At 38.8% G+C, this 21758-nt stretch overlaps 1 protein-coding gene across 1 annotated transcript; it reads left to right on the top strand.

Moving 5' to 3' along the window:
- The first annotated feature begins 5139 nt into the window (after positions 1–5139).
- On the top strand, positions 5140–20557 carry CYBRD1 (cytochrome b reductase 1). Its single transcript, XM_075710667.1, is given in 7 exon segments — positions 5140–5191; positions 5194–5328; positions 5331–5405; positions 5437–5913; positions 13209–13417; positions 16059–16213; positions 16414–20557. Coding segments are annotated over 7 exon segments (1404 nt in total). The 3' UTR covers positions 16715–20557.
- Positions 20558–21758: the final 1201 nt, after the last annotated feature.

Raw genomic sequence — 21758 nt, forward strand, 5'->3', positions numbered from 1 at the left:
TATTTTCCTCTTGTTATTGAGGAAAAATACCATTTATATTACTTAACAGTAACTGAAGACTGCCAAAAACTCACCAGCAAGAAACTTTTTTTCCTTATGGAACTGTCACAGCTATCCCACATGATGGAAGAGCTAATAAACAAATTAATTTGCTTCCCAGTTATGATAAAGACTGCTATTAGGAATACCTGCTAGAAAGGACACCGATACAGGGCGGCATGTAGATTGGGTGTTTTCTTAAAGAACAGTTGTGAGGATCTGCTGTTAGCTGCTTCAAGCAAAGTCTCTGGGCACTCTGCCTGCAAAAGGGAAAACGTTGCTCTAGTAAAAGTAAAAAGGTCATGGACTACTGAATTCATGTCGGGTTTCACCTAAGGTTGTTTGATACAAGCTGCTGCCAGAATGTACAAAACCTAAATGATATGAGCGAAAAAGGGGAAAAAGTAGTCAAAATGTGGTTTTCTAAGGCTGAACCACAAAGAATTTCTAGAACAGTCACTGAATTCTTTCATAACTGCCAAGTATTGCTACAGTCCCCACTACAAAACCTTTAAAGAACTTTTTTTCTGGAAGGTGTGTGAATTAATCTGATATGTATGTAGCAATGTCTCACTAATAAAAATTGCATAGCGTATCTGAACCTTTTCTGAACCTTTTCTTTATCTCCATGAACTGGAGAAATTTAATTAGTCCCTGCTAAAACAAAGAGTTCAAACACTTCCTGCAAAAATGTTACTTTTGAAGAATGGATGAATAGTATAGTAATTGTCAACTAGCCCTATTCATACTTGAAGAAAGTTTCTGTGTATCAACATGAATTCCAGGTGTCTCTCCTGATATGCAGACTGAACAGGTTATGAGCACTAAAAGAAGGAAACAAGTATTCCAGTATTTAAAATTAATGTCAGAGATAGTAAGAGAACATCTTTGTTTTGCAGCTATTTCACAATCTTCTATTTTCAGAGAGGACCACTTGAAGCTTTCTGGTTGCTAGACTTGGCATTTACACAGCTATAACTTTAGTATTTATTTCTGCTTTACTGATCTAGGAAACTCCCAACTGCTGACAACCATGCTCTTCCTGTTTTAGCCCTTCATAATGACACTGCCTCTTCTTTCTACTGCCTGGAAGCTGGCTTGATTTTATAACTGCCTTATAAACATTTGTTTTGTGGACCAAAGCAGCATACTTCCAGCACTTCAACAAAATAACTTTTCTTTTTCTGCTTCACCATGACGTCTCAGTGATCAGCTATCTGGACAGAGAATTAAAAATGGGATCCCAGAAGCGCTACCCCTATCTTTATTTGTGTTTGATAAATGTAGGAGGAATTTCCCAGTCAGTGCCTAGGGACTGAAAAGGTAGGAAGAACTGGCTTCTCTTGATAAGATTTGCTTTGAGCATAAAAAGAGAGCACATTCTGTCTTTCTCCTGTCATTGAGTACATTTTCACTAACAAGGCTGCTGAGCAGTGGGGAAGAAAACGAGAAAATGCAAGTCAAATAAAAAGTGCAAGCAGTAAAATTTTATAATCTTCCTTTGGCAGTTCCAGCTACTGCCCCATGGTTCCACAATTTTCAAAAATTTTTACAAAAGACTTTAAATTATTAGGAAAATATTTTACAACTCACAGAAGCAAAATGTCTACGGATTGAAGCACAATAAAGGGTTTCATTGCACAGGTAATAATGACTGGCCTATAACCAGTACAGAATTTTGGACAAAAGCTGCACTATGTGCCTTATTCTGTCTCAGTAAAAGCTCTCTCCAGGGTGGAGAGTAAGTAAAGATAATTTCTAGGAAGGGCCCCCCATTCAATAGTCACAATTTTTGCAAAGATAAATTAGTGATGCTCTCAATAGCAAAGGTCAAATGGTTCTGCTGCTTAGACATGGAACTCAGTGCCAAAAAGAGTAAAAGGATCATTCTGGTTTGTTTGTTCTGTTCAAACAGTAATTACTTAAACTCATTTGTCCCTATTACTCCTGGTAAGATAACTTCTGAGGGGATATTTCTAAAGCTTCGACAAGAGTCAGTTGCCAGGACAAACCTGGCTGGACTCTCTCATGAGTTTGGTTTGTTTACAAGATGAACAGCCATCAGGCTTCAGAAAAACTCATCCAAATGCTTTGAGGGACACTGTAACTCGTCTGGAATGTCCTGTTCTAAGGCTTGGATCTTCAATGACTTGTTCAGCATGGAAAAACAGAGATAAAGTTGGAAGTGGTAAAAGAGACTCTAACCTCATTCCAACTACAGCTCTGACAAGTCAGTTACCAGTCACTGGAAATTAGAAACACTTCTGATATTTAAGAAGTTACATTAAAAAGACAAAATAATGATCTGTGGTAACATGGTCTGTCGCTTAGATAAGCATTCATGTACATTTATGTCTAGGCTGCTGCTCTCAAAAGGTATGAATGGTATCGCAACATGACAGCAGCTGCCAAGTAGCCATGTAATACGGTCAGGAGTCCATCGCTGCCTCTTCAAAATAATCTGTGAATATTTGTCTGTTTTGTAGGTCTTATTTTGCCTGCCTACTCTGTAGGTTCTTCCAGGTCGGAAGTCACAGTCGTCCTACATCTGACAACGCAGCAACCCAAAGAAAGAAGCGCACAGTAGGTGACGTCCCGCAGGGCTGCCGAGAGGGAGCACACACTGGCAGAGGTGGTGCTGTACTGGAAGAACATCACTGAGCTCTAGGACACGGAGGCTCCGGCAAATCTAGAGATTACGAACTGCTGTGGCACCTATCCGCTAACAAAAGCAGGTGTTCATTCATCCAAGAGACTTGAAAGCCCGGTTTCATCTTTACGCCAGTGGGGGTTTATGTTCCAGATTACCAAATGAGTGGTTCAGCCCGCAGCAATCAGCGGTAGGATGTTGAGTTCCCACCCCCATGTAAACATGCAGTCCCCTCGGACGTCGTAGCTGTCTGTTCTGATTCTATACCAACCCAACTTCTGTATCACGTGGGCAAGAAGAGGTGGAAGAACAGTAAACAAGGCGAAATACAGGCAGGAGTTATTAATTGTGCTCTGTGAAATCTCTTCCGCATTACAGATTTTCCATGAAGTACGTTTGTCTAACAATTTATTTTGCACTTTGTTAGGGTCGGTTTATTTAACACTCTGTAAGCTTTCATGATTCTTCAATTCTATTTTAAAAACAATTTGTTCACAGTTAGCTGGCAAAACTGGGCTTCATTTTCCAGTTCAATAAAATTCTGTGTTTGCTCTTGTTATTGGCTGCTTTGAAAGGGTACACCAGTTCGAGCTACGGGAATTCACAAAGGTCTTCTGGGATATATAGTTTTAGGCATACGTAAAATCCACTTGCGCAGAAGGTTCCTATATGGGACTGTTGGGGTGACTGGGTGTAATCAAAGCTTGTTGAAATCAGTGGAACCTGGAAGCATTTTGCAATTTGGAGATTTAGGTTCACAGAAGGTAGATTAAAATAATTATTTATTTTATGTTAGTTTGTAGGCTTTACGGAGACAAAAGACATTTTATTAGACCAGCTCATATAACTGGAAAGAATGGACACATTTCGGGGCCTATGAATCCTTTTTTTGGAATCACATGTAATAATTTTGCAAGTCCCTGTACGGAACTGACAAACACTATGAAACTGATGCTTTGTGTTCTGTAACATTTCAAGATAAAGCTGAAGGTTTTACGATATTCTTTAACTAAGCACTAAATTTTTAAAAATGTAACAGGTATTATTTGATTGTTTAAAAGACAACGAGTAAAGGATTCCAGAGAAGTAGAGAAAAAAGATATTTTTAAGAGGTAAAAATACCCCCAAATTGATCATGTATAAATACTATGCTGTTTAAGCCACATGGCATTTTTTGTGCTTAAGGAGGCAGATTTATGGTTTTATTATATGCTGGTTTGCAAGTAAAGAATAGAAAGATTCACTCTATTTAAGCAATCCACAGAAAACTTAGTAAAATTTTTATGAACATAATATTGAGATGACCTGCTTGCCTCATGAGCTAATGACAATCTGGCATCCTTGGAAGTTCATGCATGAGTACATTCATCAGAAGACTCAGGGCTCAGACCTTCACTTCTCTTTGATGCTGTGACTTGCGAAACTTAACAATATCGATGTTCTAGTTACCATTGTGACTAGGATGAGCAACCACTTAAATCCTGAGAGCAGGTCACGCCAAATCCAGGCAAATTAAAGCTAAACATCATTATACAAGTGATGCTCAAGTCAAGCTTTTTGTTAAAATGTCAGAGCCCAACATCTATTTTTAGGAGATTACAGAGAATAATGAAGAAATATATTTGCATCCCACTCCAATCTGGCTTGGTCTTCACATCTCTATGTAGATGTTTCCAATACTTTAGTAAGTACTGGGTTTGAATTGGCAGATACTGTACTGAAACTATTTTAAGTTCCACAAAACTGTTTCATTTTTTAAGCCTCAATTTGAGTATGAGATGTCAGACGGCTCAAAGACTAACCAGGGTGAATAGCATTTTTTTCTCTCAATCAGTTAATGAATTTCTAATTCATATGTATATTGACACTATATATATTTCAAAAGTAAGCTAATCAAATACCAGAAAAGTAGTGTGGAATATATGTTTGGGCATATCCTCCTACTACATTTAACGGGCTTCAGAGCCAGCTGAATGTTCTACAGCAAAGGAAAAAAGCAAGTGAATACATGATTTGACAAAACTGGTCTAATTATCAAGTTCTATTTTTGGCTAGCGCCGCCTGTTGCTCTTTTGCAATTCTGTTTTCTTCTGCTTTCCTCTCTAACTTCCCTGCAGTGGGCCTTTCCGTACCTGTTGGAATTGTCTTAAGGTTTGTGCGCTCCCTTTCTTAGCGAGTGGACATTTGATGTGTATTTGACGCTGCTCAACGCAACAGTGCCCAAATCCTCCTGCGTACTTAGGCCGGAGTCCATATAGGAAGCCGGTCAGTATCCGGTTTACATTTAGAGCACCCAGTGAATCCAGTGGGGAGTAAAGGGATGATCCTGACAGCAAGCGGGCTCCAAGTACAGCCCACCAGCGTCTTTAAGCGTGCTGCTACTCTGCGTTTTCTGTACGCCCTCCGCCTCTCCATCGCAGCAGCGTTCCAGCTTTATCTGTTAAGTTCTGATGGCAGCGTTGCCTTATCCTTAAGGCACGTCTGTCAATTCCTGCCGCCCTCCTGACCGCACCCACCACCCTCCACTGCAACGCCGTGCCCAAAACCCGCAACCACCAAGCCCCGTGCTCCCTGGCCGGGGGAGCGGGGGGCGCCGGGGCCGGCGCCCTGCCCGGGCACGGGCTCAGCAAGAACCGCTTTGCTACGGCGCAGTTCTCAACGCGAGGGAACGCAACCCTCGGCAAGCGTGTACAAACCGCTTTAAAGAAAAAAAAAAAAAAAAAAAAACAAAAACACAAAAAGGCAACACCCTCCCCGTGAAAAAGCAGCGCTGAGCCCGCCGAGGGACGCTGGCCCGACGCCGGGCAGGGCGGAGGGGCGCGGGGAGGCAGAGCGGGCCTGCTCCCGCCCCTGCGGCGCGGCGTCCCCGCCGGGCGGGCAGCGTCCTGCGGGCCGGCACCGCCCGCCGCTCGGCCGGCCCTGCCCCGGCCCCGGCCCCGGCCCCGGCCCCGGCCCCGGCCCCCGCTCCGGCCCGTCCCGACCCCGCCCGGCCGGCCCCTCCTTCGCGGCGCTGGCTGCCGCGCACCGGGCTCGGAAGATGGAGGACTACGGGCGCTTCTTGGCGCTGCTGGTGTCGGCGCTGCTGGTCGGCTTCGTGTCGGTCATCTTCTCCCTCGTCTGGGTCTTCCACTACCGCGAAGGGCTGAGCTGGGACGGGAGCCCGCGGGAGTTCAACTGGCACCCCGTCCTCATCGTCACGGGCTTCGTCTTCATCCAGGGCATCGGTGCGTCGGCGGCCCGGGCCCGGGGCTGGCACGGAGGGGCCGGAGCGGGGCGGAGCGGGGCTGCGTGGGGCCGGGGCGGCGGGGAGCGGGGCTGCGTGGGGACGGAGCGGGACGGAGCGGGGCCGGGGCGGCCCGCGGGCGACAGCGGGAGCGCAGCGGTGCGCGGCCGGGGCGGGTTAGGAAAGCCAGCGCTCCCCGAGAAGGGACAAAGACTCCCTTGTAATAAGCCGAAACTGCCATATATCTTTTTTTTTTTTTTTTTTTTTTTTTCTCCTCCAAGCACTTGTTTACCCTGGCCTGGGATTGCCTTGCACTTTGAGTAACGCTTGCGAGGTGTTTTTTCGTAGTCGGTCTGAATTTATGCCAGTTGGGAACCGAAATGCCAGAAATGCTGCCCTAGGAAAGTTTCTCTCTTTTGGCTCCCTCTCTTTTGGCTCTCTGCCGTGTCCCAAGAGCAGAAAGGAAAGTTCAGTACCACTGAAGCTCCATCCAGGAACAGCGTTTGTGCCAGAGAAAATGAGCACCATAAGCATCATTAAAATGCACTTCATCAGCCCAGACCTTGCATAAATTATTGTGTAAAATAAATCTTTTTAATTCATTCTTAATTCTGTTGCCTAAATAACACACAATGATTATGATGCTGTGGCTGTGGTGGTGGGGGGTTTATAGAGCATATGAACTTTTGATTGCATAGGGTTCAGCTTTGGACTGACTTTCAAATGTTTCCCATTACACTTACAACATATCTTTTTTTCCATTCCACACGATTAGTATGTCAGGTCTTAAGTGCAAGGGTTGTTCCTTGAGGCCAACAGGAATACTGGAGTTTGAACTGTGTTTTTACTCTTAGTGTAATTGGCTACTTCTAAGAGGACAACTAAATTAGACACACTATAGTTGATAAACGGTATCCATTTAGGAAAGAAAAATACAAGGCTCTCAGTAGAAAAGCAGATAATGATAGAGCACCACAGAGGGGCTTATCTAGCCTGTAAATATTTTTAAACTAGAGCTGAATATTGCAAAAATAAGGGCATTGGACTGTACCTTAAAAATCCTGACATTTGGGAATGTCAATTTATGCTAATGGCATTAAAACTAATGGGGAAATTTGACACAGATAATGGCTTCCAACAGTAATTTTTATAAAGTCATTGACAAAATTCTTGCTAGTTTCAACATGAAAAGAACTAAGTGAAACATTAGTAACATCTCCAAGAAGGGCAAATAAATACTGCAGAGAACAGTGGAAATTGTCTTACAGTTTTACCATGGACTTTTGGGGGGAGAGAATGGGGAAGATTTTACTGTTCTTAAGTAATGAAGCACCTCTGGAGACATACAGTATAAATGTAGGCAGAAGTATTTTTTCTTTGCAATAGAAGACAAACTAGAATTTTGTCTAGACAAACTTAGAGTTTCATTTTTAATAACCTTATTTACATTTGCTTCACTGCTGAATGATACATTGCATTCATTCAGCCAGAAAACTTGTCCAGCACATCCGGACATTCATTCCAGTGGAACATGTTGTTTGCATCACATGTGTGCATGCTCGCTCGCTCTTCAGCAAGAGCCCAGCCAGTCAGAGGCTGGAAGATGCAGGGGGAGTGGGTGGCTGTCTAGTTCTGGCTATGAAGGGAATGTTGTGATTTGAACATACACTGCAAATTTCATTTTTTCAATGGCAGTGGGGTGCGTTCTCAGCTTTGTGGCTTCAAGTTACAAATTGAGCTCAATACTATTGAGCAATAAACAGTATTTTGAAGTTGTTTTACATAATACTGCTCAATAGGTCATGGGAAGTGTAATTTCAGGCTATAGATAAGCAATGAGAAACACCTGTTGACTTCACTAAGATCTATACTACTTACTGTGATCAACCTACTGTATTTTATGTAAGCATAGACTTTTTGAAGACAATAGGGGGAGGTTTTCTGCAGCATTTTTCTATGCATTTTCCTTTTCCTCTGAAACTCAGTTTGTCCCTGTGTCACAGAGTAAGGATGTTGCCTCAAGCCTTGTGTAGGTAAGGATATATGTAAAGTAAATGGAAGTTTACCGTAGCTCAAAAAAAAAAAAACCCATATACAAGGAATTCATTGTTAATAGAGCATTATTAGGGGAGGAAACCCTATTATATAACAAGAAAAGCAAAGTCGGAGACTGAAAGAGTATTGTAGTAAATCAGGTTAAATATCAACCAATAAGATACCACTGTGCATCTGATTCAAATTTGGCTGACAGAAGTCTGCCACTGAATTCAAAGTAATTTGGATGAGACTGGGGAATAGGATACCTCTTTGCACACATACAAGAAAAAAGTCTTTAAGTAGTTAAAAGTAGAAAGGAATAGCTAATAAATATCTTGGTTAAATTTGTGTGGAGGATTTGAAATAATAACCAAATCAACTGTTTCTTGAGTTCATTAAAGTCTATGCAAAGGATAGAAATGTTGAATTGTTGGTCTATAGGAGGTAGGAGGGATGACTATAATAATGTGCATGTTGGGAAGTAGATGTACCTTGATGAAAGTGTTGTATGTATCTTGTCAATCAAATGACAAAGCTGTAGATGTGTTAATACTTACTATTTGTGGATCCGCACCTATAGGTAAATGATACCTGACAAAACACTGTCAGTGCGCAGTAATTGTCCAGATGATTTTCTAGACTTAAAGTGGGAAAAACAGAGGCAATGAAAGTCTGTGTGCATACTAGTACAGCAACATTTTTTAAAAGAATAAGGTAGGAAAAAAGTATGAGGAAAAAGTGCGTTTTAAGAAGGGCTTGAAGGAATAGATACATAGTGTGATAGAATGGGTTAAATAAGTAAGGAAGGAATTCTGTCGTATTTTACATGTGGAAATTTTGAACAATGACTGTAGACACAGGGCATGCTCCAGAGGAGTATTTGCATGCTAGTTTGTGTTTGGCCTGCAAATGATAATGTTTGGTTCTCCCCCAAAGGGCTAATTAAGAAACACATCAAAATACTATGTAGAATAAATGATTTTTGAGGATTTCCCATTACTCACCTAATGAAAGAATATTTTTTTTCTAGAGAGATGTGACAATCTCTGTTGCAGACTGAGGAGCAGCATGGTGGTTTTTGGGTTTGTGGAAGATTGAATAAAGAGTGAGTCAGAACAAGGAGGGTGGGGTAGTCTTTGTCTCCCATCCTCAGATCAGTCTTCTGCTGCTTATGAGTCACATGTAAACTCTATACAATAAAGTTGTAGGTTGACACTATAAAGCTTGGAAGATGCTTGCACAATTAATATTCCTCATCATATATGATTTATAAATATCATATAACTTGTATTTCGAACAGGCTGAAAACATGAGGATGAAGCCTAACATCAGCAGTATATTAATAAAGGAATACAACAGGAATGTTACTTAAGGGTTCTTACAGAGAAAAGAGAAGGAAAAATCCTGGTCTGCCGCATTACCATGTGGCGTTACAGAGTTAATTAAATTTAGTCTGTATGGATGCATTACCTAGGTGGGTGAGGCAATTTAACAGCTCACTGTGGCTGAAATAGTCCTACTTTTTTCCTCCACTTCTCCCTTTCAGCTTTCTCCTTGACTCAGACTTCATCTTCCTACTGGTTTGTTTGTACCAGCTCTGGCCCTTGTCAGACCCTTAAACCGAATTAACTCAGCTAGCAGAAAACTAATGCCCACCACAAGTACAGTTTTTTCCAGAACAGAAAGTTGAATTGTCTGCACAAAGGGTCTCAGAAGTGCCATAGATGGGAGAAGGGAGATGGTGGACAATGTGCAAGAGCAAGGAGAAGGAGTGCAAATCTATTTTAATGTAAGCATAGTCTTTCATCTTGAAATCACATCTAAAGATAAGGCTTGCTCCAAGTTACCTGACAAACATGATTACCTCTGCCTCAAACATAACAAAACATCTGTTCAAAGGAAAAATAGCTAATTGCTGGAGTTTCTAACATCCAATGGGCTGCAGAATTCTCAAGAATTGGAAGGGCAAATGACTGCTGAGCTGTAAGGATCTCATCACAGGCAACTTGTGAAGAGGCAGCTCTCTTGATGAGCTTAGTTTGAGTCCCTTTGAAATCATAGATGGGAACCTGTCCATTCTGTGTTAAAGTGGTTCCCAAAGAATCTGGTGGGCATTCAGAACTTGTTGAAGGTAAGCAACAGGATCAGCCAAGAAGGAGCAGAAGAGGAAACAGGAGTGAAGAGGAACATTCCTTTCTGGCAGCTGTGAGGTGCTGTGCAGTGCACCCCCAGTGCACTCACAGAACCACGCTGTGTGCCTTCTAAGGTGCAAGGCATCTCATGAGCAATCCATGACACCTCCCTACAGCATGTGCAGCACGTGCCAGTCAGAAATACTAGGGGGCTTAACTCTAGAATTGTGCTTTGTACGTTAGGCAAAGAACAGGTGTCCCATGCCACATACAAGATATTGCAGGATCGCTCTGCCCTATGTGACGTGCTTTAAAATCAGAGCTCAAAACAGGAGTGAGATCTGAGTGAAGAAGCTGTGTCTAAGGATGCCTAGACTGTGCAATCTCTTAAAAGTAGTGGAGATGCTGTACCTAGAGAAAGTTGTTCACGGGACTGCTTTAGCATGTCATCGCTAAAAATGCTGCAATTGTGTGTGTGCTTTTAACCCAGGCTATTTTAATTTTGAGATGAAATTGCACATCATGTCTGAGTCAGTTTTTAAGAGCTTACACCACTGAAAGCAGAATCTTCCTCCTCCTCCTCTCCGCTTTGTTCACCAGATTGTCTTGCTTCCTCCTGCTGGTCAGAAAAGCACCAATTAAGACAAAGGCAGGAGGAAGCACACAGAAGTGGAACAAAAGTGGTGATGGGGAAATGGGACTGTGTCTTTTCACAGTGATAAATGGTCAGATCTGCTCAAGTTGCAATGTATAACTTCACACACAGCCCTCACGGAAAGAGGATTAAACCAAATAGTACTATCATGCATATGTCCTGGGCTGTGGCATGTAACATCTAATGCATGGTATTGTTAAAAAGTGTCCAAGCCATTAGTCTGCACTCCCTGCTTTTCCATGATACTGTTTATGGGAAACAGCCCAGAAAATTCATGGCCCAGATGGAGATCTGAGACTATGTGGACAAGTGACTAGGGAGTTTGACAGTGATTTGGGAAGTTAAATCAACTAGATGACAGCATCTCATGCACCAAAGGAAAATGTTATACAAAAATTTTAGCCTGGACTTGACCCTCTGAGATCAAAGACTGACAACTGAGACCAGGACCTATGCACATCAAGTTTACTTCAAGACATATAGAGTCCAGTACCCTGCTGCACGTGGAATAAATAACTGACAATAGTGTGGGCCATATTGTAAGATGGAGCAAGGAGAATTTACTGGGAATATCCTTATGGGATGTTGAGGCTTGTTTGGGGCCTTTTGGCATACCTGCTTTACAAAATTAGAAATCATAATCATTTGTACTAAGTTAATTAATAATAGTCTGATGCAGGCAATTATGTCAACATTAATGAGATAGACTATCATATAACTTTTGGGGAACTGCTGGAGGATGATCATAAGCTTGGTGTGCTGAATCATACCTATGTCATATAGATTGATTACTGTCAAACTGTCTTAAAAACAAGGCTTCTATCTTCCTGATTTTGTAGGATTTACTAGTGTTACCTTTTAAAAGTAGAAAGTTGAGAACTATCTAAGTGCTGTGTATCTTTAAATATCCTAATGGACACTTTCATTCCAGTATTATATTTTCACAGAATAGGTAAAAGCATACATTGATTTAAAATTTGATCGTAGTCTGGAAATTTCACTTGTGAACAGTGTTTTCTTTGTGAATTATTTAGTACAGTACTGTATTTCCTGGCATGCATCCAAGTAAACAAAAAATGTGTAAACAGAACTTTGAAATTAATTTGTCATTTATTATTATTCATCACAACATACAGAATGAATATCCTATTTATTTTTCATAACCTATGCTTTTTGCATAAAAAGCTAGGGTAATGGAGGAGTAATGAGTAAGGCACATGAGAATTACTTAAGTAAGTTCTTAATCTTTGCATTTATCAGGTAATACTTATCTTTTTTTTCCCCCTGGTGCACATCTATTTCTTAATGTTTGGAACAGGAACTTTTTTAAAAACCTGCATATATTCTTACTCTTTTGTTTTAGTATAGCTAATTATATATAAAGATTTGAATGTAATTTCATAAGCAGAAATCTTAAGTGAGGATGTGATGAATCAGGTGAATGGAGCTCAGTCTTTTTATTCAGGCAAGACATTATGGATGTGGGCATTAGCCTTTATTGGTCAAGTGATCAGGTGTCCTCATAGTATTTGTCCCCTGTTATCTGAATATACTTTTATGTGCTGTCACACATCCAGAATTACTACCTAGTTTGTAATCAGATGTACTGGGGCGTCAGTGATCTAATCTGGCCTCTGTGTGTCCCTTGTGGAAAGCACCTGGGTCATAGAACAGGCAGGGGACAGTTGTGGCAGGGAAGGAGCAGTGGGGACCTTGAGGAAAGACCGTGGCAAGAACCAGCTCTAGGCTAAGTTATTCTTATGGACCATCTGGAGTTAGATCACTAGAAATCGTTGTTATGTTCACACTGAGCAAAATACTGTCTGCTAGAGTTATTAATGCAAATATAGGCAAAACCCCCTTACATTCATCTAACAGTGTTGGAAGAGTTGTAGTTGCCAAATCCTTCTGTCTCTTAAGAGTCAGGTTGTGATTCCCTTATGATGAGTAGCATTCTCCCATTTCAAGTAGTCCTATTAATATCAATGCAATAGATAGTCATATAAATATCTACACAATTAGCGAATAGCATTAGCCAAAGTTGGCAAAGAGAATAAATACTAAAAAATAATCTTACACGCTTTTGCAATAGGTGGTCTTCTGGGTATAAGAATTGGGCCCTATTCCTCCAATCTGACTAGTAGCAGAAAAATCAAAATCCCTGTTAGATCAATTTAAGGAACGAGGAAAAGATGGCACCAGGTTGTTTACTGTTCTGTTTTTGAAACACGCTGAAGTTGTTTTAAAATTAGGAAGAAATCTCCCTAACAGCTACCTTTAAGCCTCAGCTGTATATTTGGAATATGCTATGCTATGCGTAGGAGAAAAAGCCTTTTAATAGCCTTTTTTAGGGGATTAAAGATTGGATTTTCCTGTAATATATAATGGAACTATGTGAATTATGCATGATTATTAGAATCTGAGAGAAGTTATCCTATAAAGCATAAAATCTTGTTTCTGTTCTTTCTTCAGCTATTATTGTGTACAGGTTGCCCTGGACCTGGAAGTGCAGCAAACTCCTAATGAAGTTCATACATGCTGGATTAAATACCATAGCTATGATTCTTGCAATTGTTTCTATGGTAGCCGTGTTTGAATACCACAATGCCAGGAACATTCCTAACATGTACAGTCTGCACAGCTGGATTGGGCTGGCTGCTGTTATATTTTATTCTCTCCAGGTCAGAATCTAACTGTATTTATAAACAGGCTGTAAATTTGAAGAATGTGTTGAGTAATTCAGGCACAATATGCTCTCACTAATACACTCTAACTACTGGGATACCCGTTTTACATTCTGTGATTTGGCAAATTGGCATGTAAACGTGCAAATACCGGACTTGTGACTTCAAAGAAAAATGTATTTTAAAGCATATTTTATTTATTTGCTGGGATAATGGCAGTTTGTTTACTATTAAGTTATACAGTAGGGTGTTTCTAAGCTCTATGAACTACTAAAGTTAAAGCAACTGACTTGGTTTGTTGGCAGCATATTTAAATACAGCTAAAGCTTTTATTAAGGAAGTCTCAAATGAAGTAATTGTTTTTCTTTTTTTCCAGCTATCATAATTTTAAGTAGTCACTTCTTGGCCTCAAGGCTTTTGTTTATCAGCAGAACAAGTGCAGCAGGGAGCAGTGCAGATCTAAAGGATCTGACGTCTGAACAAGCTACTACTGGCTAACTAGTTTTCCTGAATCAGCAAAACTTTGATAAATATTCATGTGCATGCTTTTAACTGCTCCTATTGGCAGAGAATTAGAGCTACCATAATCTAAAATGAGCTAACTTAGTATGTTTTGCATTTGGCATAGAAGAGCAGGGATACCTGACACGTAGTGTACACATACAGATGTGGTTTCTGCATATACATTCTGAATTCCCTATATTGTGTTATTACACTATGGAAATTTATTTTGTTCCTTCAAATTGTGATTCTTAATTTTTTTTTTGCCAAAACGCTAAAAAGAAAGCAATAAGACTTAATTATCTGGTGATTAAGCACAGAAAATCCCCAGATGAGGGATTTGGGTTCTGGACTTTTATCCTTCACTGCTCAGGCTAGGAGGTACAGGAAATAGAGTTGAAACAGTGTTTTTAACACTTAGAAAAAGGAAAGTGTATTGCAGCATTGTTGGGTGTATTCTTTATAGTTGAACAACAGCTAATGAATAAGAAAGAACAGTGTTAAGATTTTCCTTGTCTTAATAATGCAGTTATTTCAGGGAAATCTGTGTTGCCCCTATACCAAGTATCAGCAGTTTTTCTAATGGTTAAGATAAAGAATTGTGAATAACATCCTAATTCTACTTTTCATTTTGCTACTATAAACATGATCAATGGCACTTAATGCCTTGCCTGTCTCATCAATAGAACTGTGGTGTTAGTTCCTCCAAACTGGGATATAAGTGTCCAGTCAGAGAGACATGTTTGTTAAGTGATTGAGCACTATTGTTAAAAAATAGTCATAAAGTAGTATCTCTGTTAATAGAGAAGACACTTGGCATTTGCCAGAAATGGTATGTTAATCTCAGAATTGAAAAGTTATTGAGGGGAGATGCTCACATAATACTAAACCTACAGGAACAATAGTGTAAGTATATTGTACTTAAGGCAAATGTGTGTTAATACAATATAGGACAAGGACATAAATTTAAGAATAGGGCAGAAATGCAAAATGGAGGCTGTCTCTTGGAAAGCAATGATTCTGGAAAGAAATGCTGAAAGACGACATGAAGCTCAAAATCAGGTCTCACAATGCTGTGACAACAGGAAAAGTAAATTCTCTAATAGGAGATTATCTTAACCTCCATATATGGCATTGGTGAAACTAATATGAAATATTATGGAATAAATTTTTTTAAATGTAAAAAAAAAAAAAAGAATCTGGAAAAGTAATTTGAGAGCTGGAAAAACTATCTTCCAGTGAAAGATTTAAAAAGCTCCAACTGTTTAGCAGATCTAAAGAAGATTAAGAGATGACTTGATTACGGTGTATTAAAAAGCTTCCCAGGGAGAAAATACCAGGCTTTTTAATACAGCATGGAAAGACGAAACAAGGACTAAGACTGGAAGTTAAAGCAAGATGAAATACAAATTCATGCACTATTTCTGATTTAGCAGCAGGAGTGAGTAACGGTAGAACAAACTAAAGAAGAGATGCAACCTCAGTATGACTGGGCAAAGCTGTGACTGAAACCATGTGATATGATGGGTTATCGTCCATCACAAAATTAGTGCTACTGGGAGGACTTATGTCCCCTGAATAACTTCACGCCACCCACACACATCTTCACTCTGTAAATGCCAACTGATTGATATATTGAGATATAGACCATTGCCCTTCTAAAGACATGTGCTTTAATTTAACCAAAACTCTAACAAGGTAAAATTATCTAGTCCACTCAAGTCAGAAGGTTAGACTGCCTTCTGATCTTCATCTATGTGTAAACAGAAGTAGAGTACTTGAAGAGACTGTAAAAATGTAGCTACTCACACCTTTAATATATTACTGAATTAGTGACACTGAAAACTTGTGTTTCCAGTACTTAATTTGGTTGCAGTTTTAGCATTACCAGTAAGTTTGGGCACTGATGTTAGGTGGGCTTGTTTATAAAATATTTCATGTCTGCTTCCCAGGTGCTAATCCAGAATAATTGCTTTGGTTTTGAAGATAAACACATTCCCAAATAAAAATGACAACTGTTTTCAAATTTGTACCTGAAGACATCTCAAAATTGAATTTTTATGATGATTTTTATTCTGCTTGAGAAGTGCAGCTTGTTTCCCATACAGCTTTAACTATGAATCTGTTTTGTGTTTAGCTTTTCTTGGGTTTCGCTGTCTTTCTGCTCCCTTTTGCTCCAGTTCCTCTCCGAGCAGCTCTCATGCCAATACATGTTTATTCGGGTCTTACCATCTTTGCAACAGTGATTGCAACAGCTCTCATGGGAATCACAGAAAAGCTTATATTTTCATTGTAAGTATTTTTTTTCACTTGTTTATTAAGGTTATTTATTGCAAACTGTACTTCCATTTGCACAGAATAATAACCATCTAGTATTGGGACAGTTTTGTTTTGTTTTGTTTTAAAAAGACCTCCTACCTAGAAGGACACTGCTGTTTTCAGACCTGGATTGTCTTTAAAACAACTGACTTTTTTTTTTTCCCCTTCCAAAGGAAAAATCCTGCATATAGTGCATCCCCGCCAGAGGCAACTTTTGTCAACTGTCTTGGTCTTTTGCTTGTCATATTTGGTGCACTTATTTTGTGGATGGCAAGCAGGGCCCATTGGAAGCGCCCCCCAGAAGAGAATGCTAAAGTTCTGCGGCCCATTGGAGGGACTCCTGAAGGCACAGAAGCGGAATCCACAATGACAGATGGCAGTAATGCAGATAAATCTGATCTGAGGATCAATAGTGAAGCAGCCAGAAAACAAAACCTCAAACTTGATGAAGCAGGCCAACGATCAACTATGTAAAGAAAATACACAGAATAAAAGTACTATTATACTGCCAACCCACCCCAGTTCCTTCCAATGTAGTTATATTGATATATAAATAGGCTGGGGTTTTATTTTCAGTATGGCTTGCTCAAAGATACTCAAGTTTTCTGCATATGAATTTAAATTCCAGTAAGTCCCAAACATATTATATTGGTTCATGCTCAGTCCTCATTTAAGAAATGAGAGTGCGAATGACATCACATAATGGGAAAATCACATAATTGGAAAATGTTATCACTTCTTAATTTAATGCTTATATCTCTTATAGACATGAAAAGTTAACAACATTCAGACTAAATTTTGCTCTGAGTGATTTTGCAGGTTATGAATCAGAGTCATGAAGTTTACCAGAGAGCAGAATTTAGTTGGTCACACATAATTTTTCTGGATGTTCACTTTTTTAAAGGCCTGATTAACCCCCTCACCAGCTGCTAAGATCTATGGGATTTGAGGTCATTCAGCACTTTGCAGAGTTGCACCATAAACATGTTCAGACTAAAATTTTGAATTCAAAAAAAGAAATGAAAGTTTGCCTAAAATCTTCATTAAATGTTATGTTTCCTTTAAAAACTTTTTTTTTTTTAATCAGAACGTATCTGTTGATTTTTTAACCAAGTCTACCAAATATATTGTATGTAGACAACATTTGGCTTTGGATTATGTGCGGTCATTACTGAAATCTAAGGATACTGTAAGATATCCAACAGAATTTGTCGTCTTATTTGGAAAGCTATGGATACACACTTAGAAGAATACGCATCACTTAAACCAAGTCTTCCTTTTATCCCAGAAGGCAGCATTTTACTATCTGTATTTGATTGCACGGTTCTATTGATTTATGGCACTAGACTAGAAATTAGGAGGTTAGAAACCAGAGAAGACTGCTAGCAGTCTCACAGAAGAAAGGAGCTTGAAGTGAGAAATGCTTCCTCCAAGAAACAGCTGAGCTTTGCTGATTTCATTAAAACACTACCCGTTCACTGAAAGCCATTTTTGGTATCTCCACACTGGTGTCAGAATCATTATTGTCATGGGCATGAAGACATACTTTAGCCTATAAACGCACTATATAAACTCTATGACTTTTTAATTTGAAATTAAAGTGTTAAATAATGCAGTTTGAGTCTCTACTGGCACTTTTATAGCTCTTTCTAGTAATCGGAGTATTAATGTATTATGCTCATTCATTATTTTCACAGATATAAACAATACATACATTTTTTACTACTATAGAAGAGTAATTATAGAAGATTATTTTGATTACACATGTCCAACATTATGAGCCTTTCTATTATAAACTCTTGTAAAAGCTGCAGAGCCCACTACAAGTCCAAATTTACCACTGTTTGTGTTGCCATATAGCTAGTTTCAGACAGCATATAATTTCCTGTTTTTTTAAAGACTACATACATTTTTATCTACTTCAGCTTTTTAAGATGTTTAAACACATTAAACTTCAGCAAATATGCAATTTTTGTAGTTCGGTGTTGTGTTAGTACAATTTTGGTCACGAGTTATTTTGGATCTTCTCTGACAAGAAGCACCTCAGTTCCTATTATTTGATTTGTAATAACATTTAATTATTTGGTGAATGCAGTATAGAAAGCTAGCATAATAAATTATTTGGAAAACTTTTCTGCTGTACCATTTGGTATTCAAGGACTGCATCCCAGAGTTCTATGTTTTCACTTACATAGGTTTGTGGATGACTGAGGCCCACCTAGCATTGCTGTATTGTTTAATTTGAGAAAATACCTGCTTTTAAATGCCTTAGTGTAGAATTCAGGTATGACAGAAGGAATACTATCCTATTGTGTGAGCACTCCTCTAGTAGCAGTGTGTGCAATGGATTGGGCAGCTTTTTCCCTCGTTTTCGAGTTCCACAGAATTATCTGTCTTCTTTAAAATTGTTCCGCACAGCTTCAGTATAAAATCCCAATGGTACCGATAACAGCTTTCTGCGAGAAAAACGAGCACTTGTTTTACATTAGTGTTCAACTGACATGACGTGATTATGTTATGCATCGTATTACAAATTTATATATTGAACATGAAGTAGGAAGAGGAATTCTTAGTAGCTTCTGGAGAACACTAAACTGTGCTGTCTTCAGATCTTGTTACATTCTGCTCAACAAGTCTGCTTTTTTGGTGGAATCCGTAAGCATCTTACAGGTGGATGTATGGTGGATGTACAGGTGGATGTACTGGTGGATGCATGTTTAGTCTTTGTGAGAGATGCTCTATTAACACTTTTGAAGTATAACAGGTGAAGTGAATAAATGAACTCAACTGTTCTAGTAATTTACTATGCTAGCTTTCTCTACTGCACTCACACAGGCAACAGCATTTCAAGTTGGTAGGTATTGGCCTGTTACAGTGTCTCATCCACCTGTGAAAATCAGCTCATTCAATCCTTGCATAGTACTAAGTCATCTAATAAAAGCGTGTCTTTGTGTGGAAGGTAGTCGCTTGTCTAAGGATTGTTCTGGAAGAAACTCTAACTGTACAGTATATTTGGAAAAAAACCCACAAAATCTGTTATTTCTTTTGTTACAACACTGACTTGGATGTATGGAAATCAACAGCTTTTAGGTGAATGGTTCTATATGCTGTTAAAGTTAAGCTATAGTAACTAGTACACCTTCTGTTTTCCATTTTATTCCATGTACTGTTCAAGAGTAATGATACTTGAAAAAGAATGGTGGCATTTCTCTACTTCTCTATTCTGATGATATAAAACTAATTGAAAATCAAGGATTAGCAATGTTTTGAGGGTAGTCTGCCAGACTATGTTTTTGGTTTTCAACTTTGAGGTTAAATGTGATAGTATAAACTCAGTGGGAGCTGGAAGATTCCATTCTGGGAAATTTTCATAATCAGTGATATCTCATGGGTATGAATTGTGGGCTTCTGGCTGCTTTGGTCTTTGGAAGGTCCCTGTGAGATGCAGTAGCTGTGAGCTCCTAAACCTTGCTTAACCTTGGTGTGTGCAATTTAAAACAGACTCAACATGATACAGACATTTGGCTTCTGTTCTAAACTGATTAAAAAGGTCCTTGCAACGTATGAGGTTAGTTCAAGTGCTAAATAAAAATACATAGGACTTTGGACAGTAATTTTCTCTGGAACAAAACATATTCCTAAAGCTGCTTCTCAAAGTGGCCTTTTATTAACTTTCCTTTCATGCAACTTTTCTTACCTGTATTTATGTGTAATAGCTGCAACACGGGAAATAAAAAGGTATATTTTCAAAGATAGAAATGGAAGGTAGAACTGTAGCTTTTTTATCAGAATTTTTGGAAATAATCTACATTGTTGTTTTCATAGGGACATGATTGTAGAGCTTACATTCCAAATTTGGATTCCTATAAAAACATAGGAAGTTACAAAACCTAACATTAAAAGTGCTATTTTTTTAAGATGCCTGAAAAAAAGTATTTTTTTAATGTATTTACATGCTGTCATGCAGTACTGCGCACAGAAGCAGAACAGTGTTTTTTCCAATACTAATGAAACTGAGAAATGCAAATTAGATTTTAAAATTGAATGTACAGTAATTACATGTACACTTCTTACTACATGTAACCAAAAGATTGCATATGATATTGTAAATATGGATTACTTGTTTACACGGATATTTTATTGAGAGACTAAAAGATATTGCCAAATATTTTCTATTTCAGAAGACTCTTCCTTTTGCTTCTATTTCAGAAAATTCCTTCCTCTAACTGTTCACAAGAACTTAAAGATTTATTTTATTGTTTTGTTACTCGCGGTACTTACTTGTAGATGAAAGCAAATGTTTAATTACAATGTCTATTTTCCTTCTTTTTTGTATGTTAATAAAAATGATTTTTCAAGCTTATGATACCACTGAGTACAAATTTATATTATGGTACTAAAATGCAACTTTCTAAATTTGGCAAAAGATCAAATTGTTCTTATGATTACTTTTTTGAAAACAGGAGGATAGTTGTACGAAATTTCTTAAATTTAATTCCAAGTATTCCCGATCATTTTCCTGATGAAATTTATCTACTCTGTAGTGTTAGAAGGATAATCGGTATATAATGGAAAGTGAAGGAATTCACTGTATAAAGAAAGAATCTGTGTTTCACCTTCTGATCATAACCTAAATTCCCCATAGCAGTTGTTAGAGGTGGGGAAAAAACCCCAAAACTATTCTCAGTCATGAGATTTCCATAACAAATAAGGGAAGATCATAAAATCTGCTGTATGTCAGTCACATAATGAGCTGTAAGATCCAAATACCCTCACATAAATAACAGCCAAACTGAATCCAGAGCAAAAGTTTTGGCCCCAGGGAATCTTCTGACCCAGATTTAACATCTGCACATCAGGTTACTCATCAATAGGTTATTGATCATAAAATGCTATAAATGGCAAAACCACTATATGAATGTATCTATAACACGAATTAAGGTATGTTCTTGAGCTCACTAAGATTAATTGGAAACTCTTCTAAAAGTGTAAAGCATAAACTGATTATTCCTGAATATCATACAGCGGTTGGCTAAAACTTTCCAACATCATCATCATCACAGAAGAGTTAAAAATACCGTTAGAATCATCAGGATAGCAGAAAATTTGTTGTATTCAAACCTGACAATTCCCTATTGCTGATAACTTCCCTTAACTGTCTCCTGTAGGCTGGCTTTTTTGGGGAAAGTTCTGGTAAAGTAGTCCACATTTTTTCAATATGTTGATTATTACAAAATTCAATAAAAGCTCAATTGTATTCACACTTGAGGGGACTCAAAATTTTGGCAGGAGGACTGCATTTGTGTGGAGAAGTGCTTTTTGTAAGTTGATGGATCCCTTGTAACATATACAGATTTTTGCATTACGTTACGGTATGAGCAACACTTTTCATCTCTGTAAGACTAGTGGGCAGTAATGAAGGGTAATTATTATACAGAAAAAGAACTGAAGTCCAGGTCAAAAAAATGGATGACAACCATTCCAAGTGGTGCGGCTAACAGAAGACAGGAGGTAAAGT

This window comes from Pelecanus crispus, chromosome 5, assembly GCF_030463565.1.
Source record: "Pelecanus crispus isolate bPelCri1 chromosome 5, bPelCri1.pri, whole genome shotgun sequence".
Taxonomy (NCBI): Eukaryota; Metazoa; Chordata; class Aves; order Pelecaniformes; family Pelecanidae; genus Pelecanus; species Pelecanus crispus.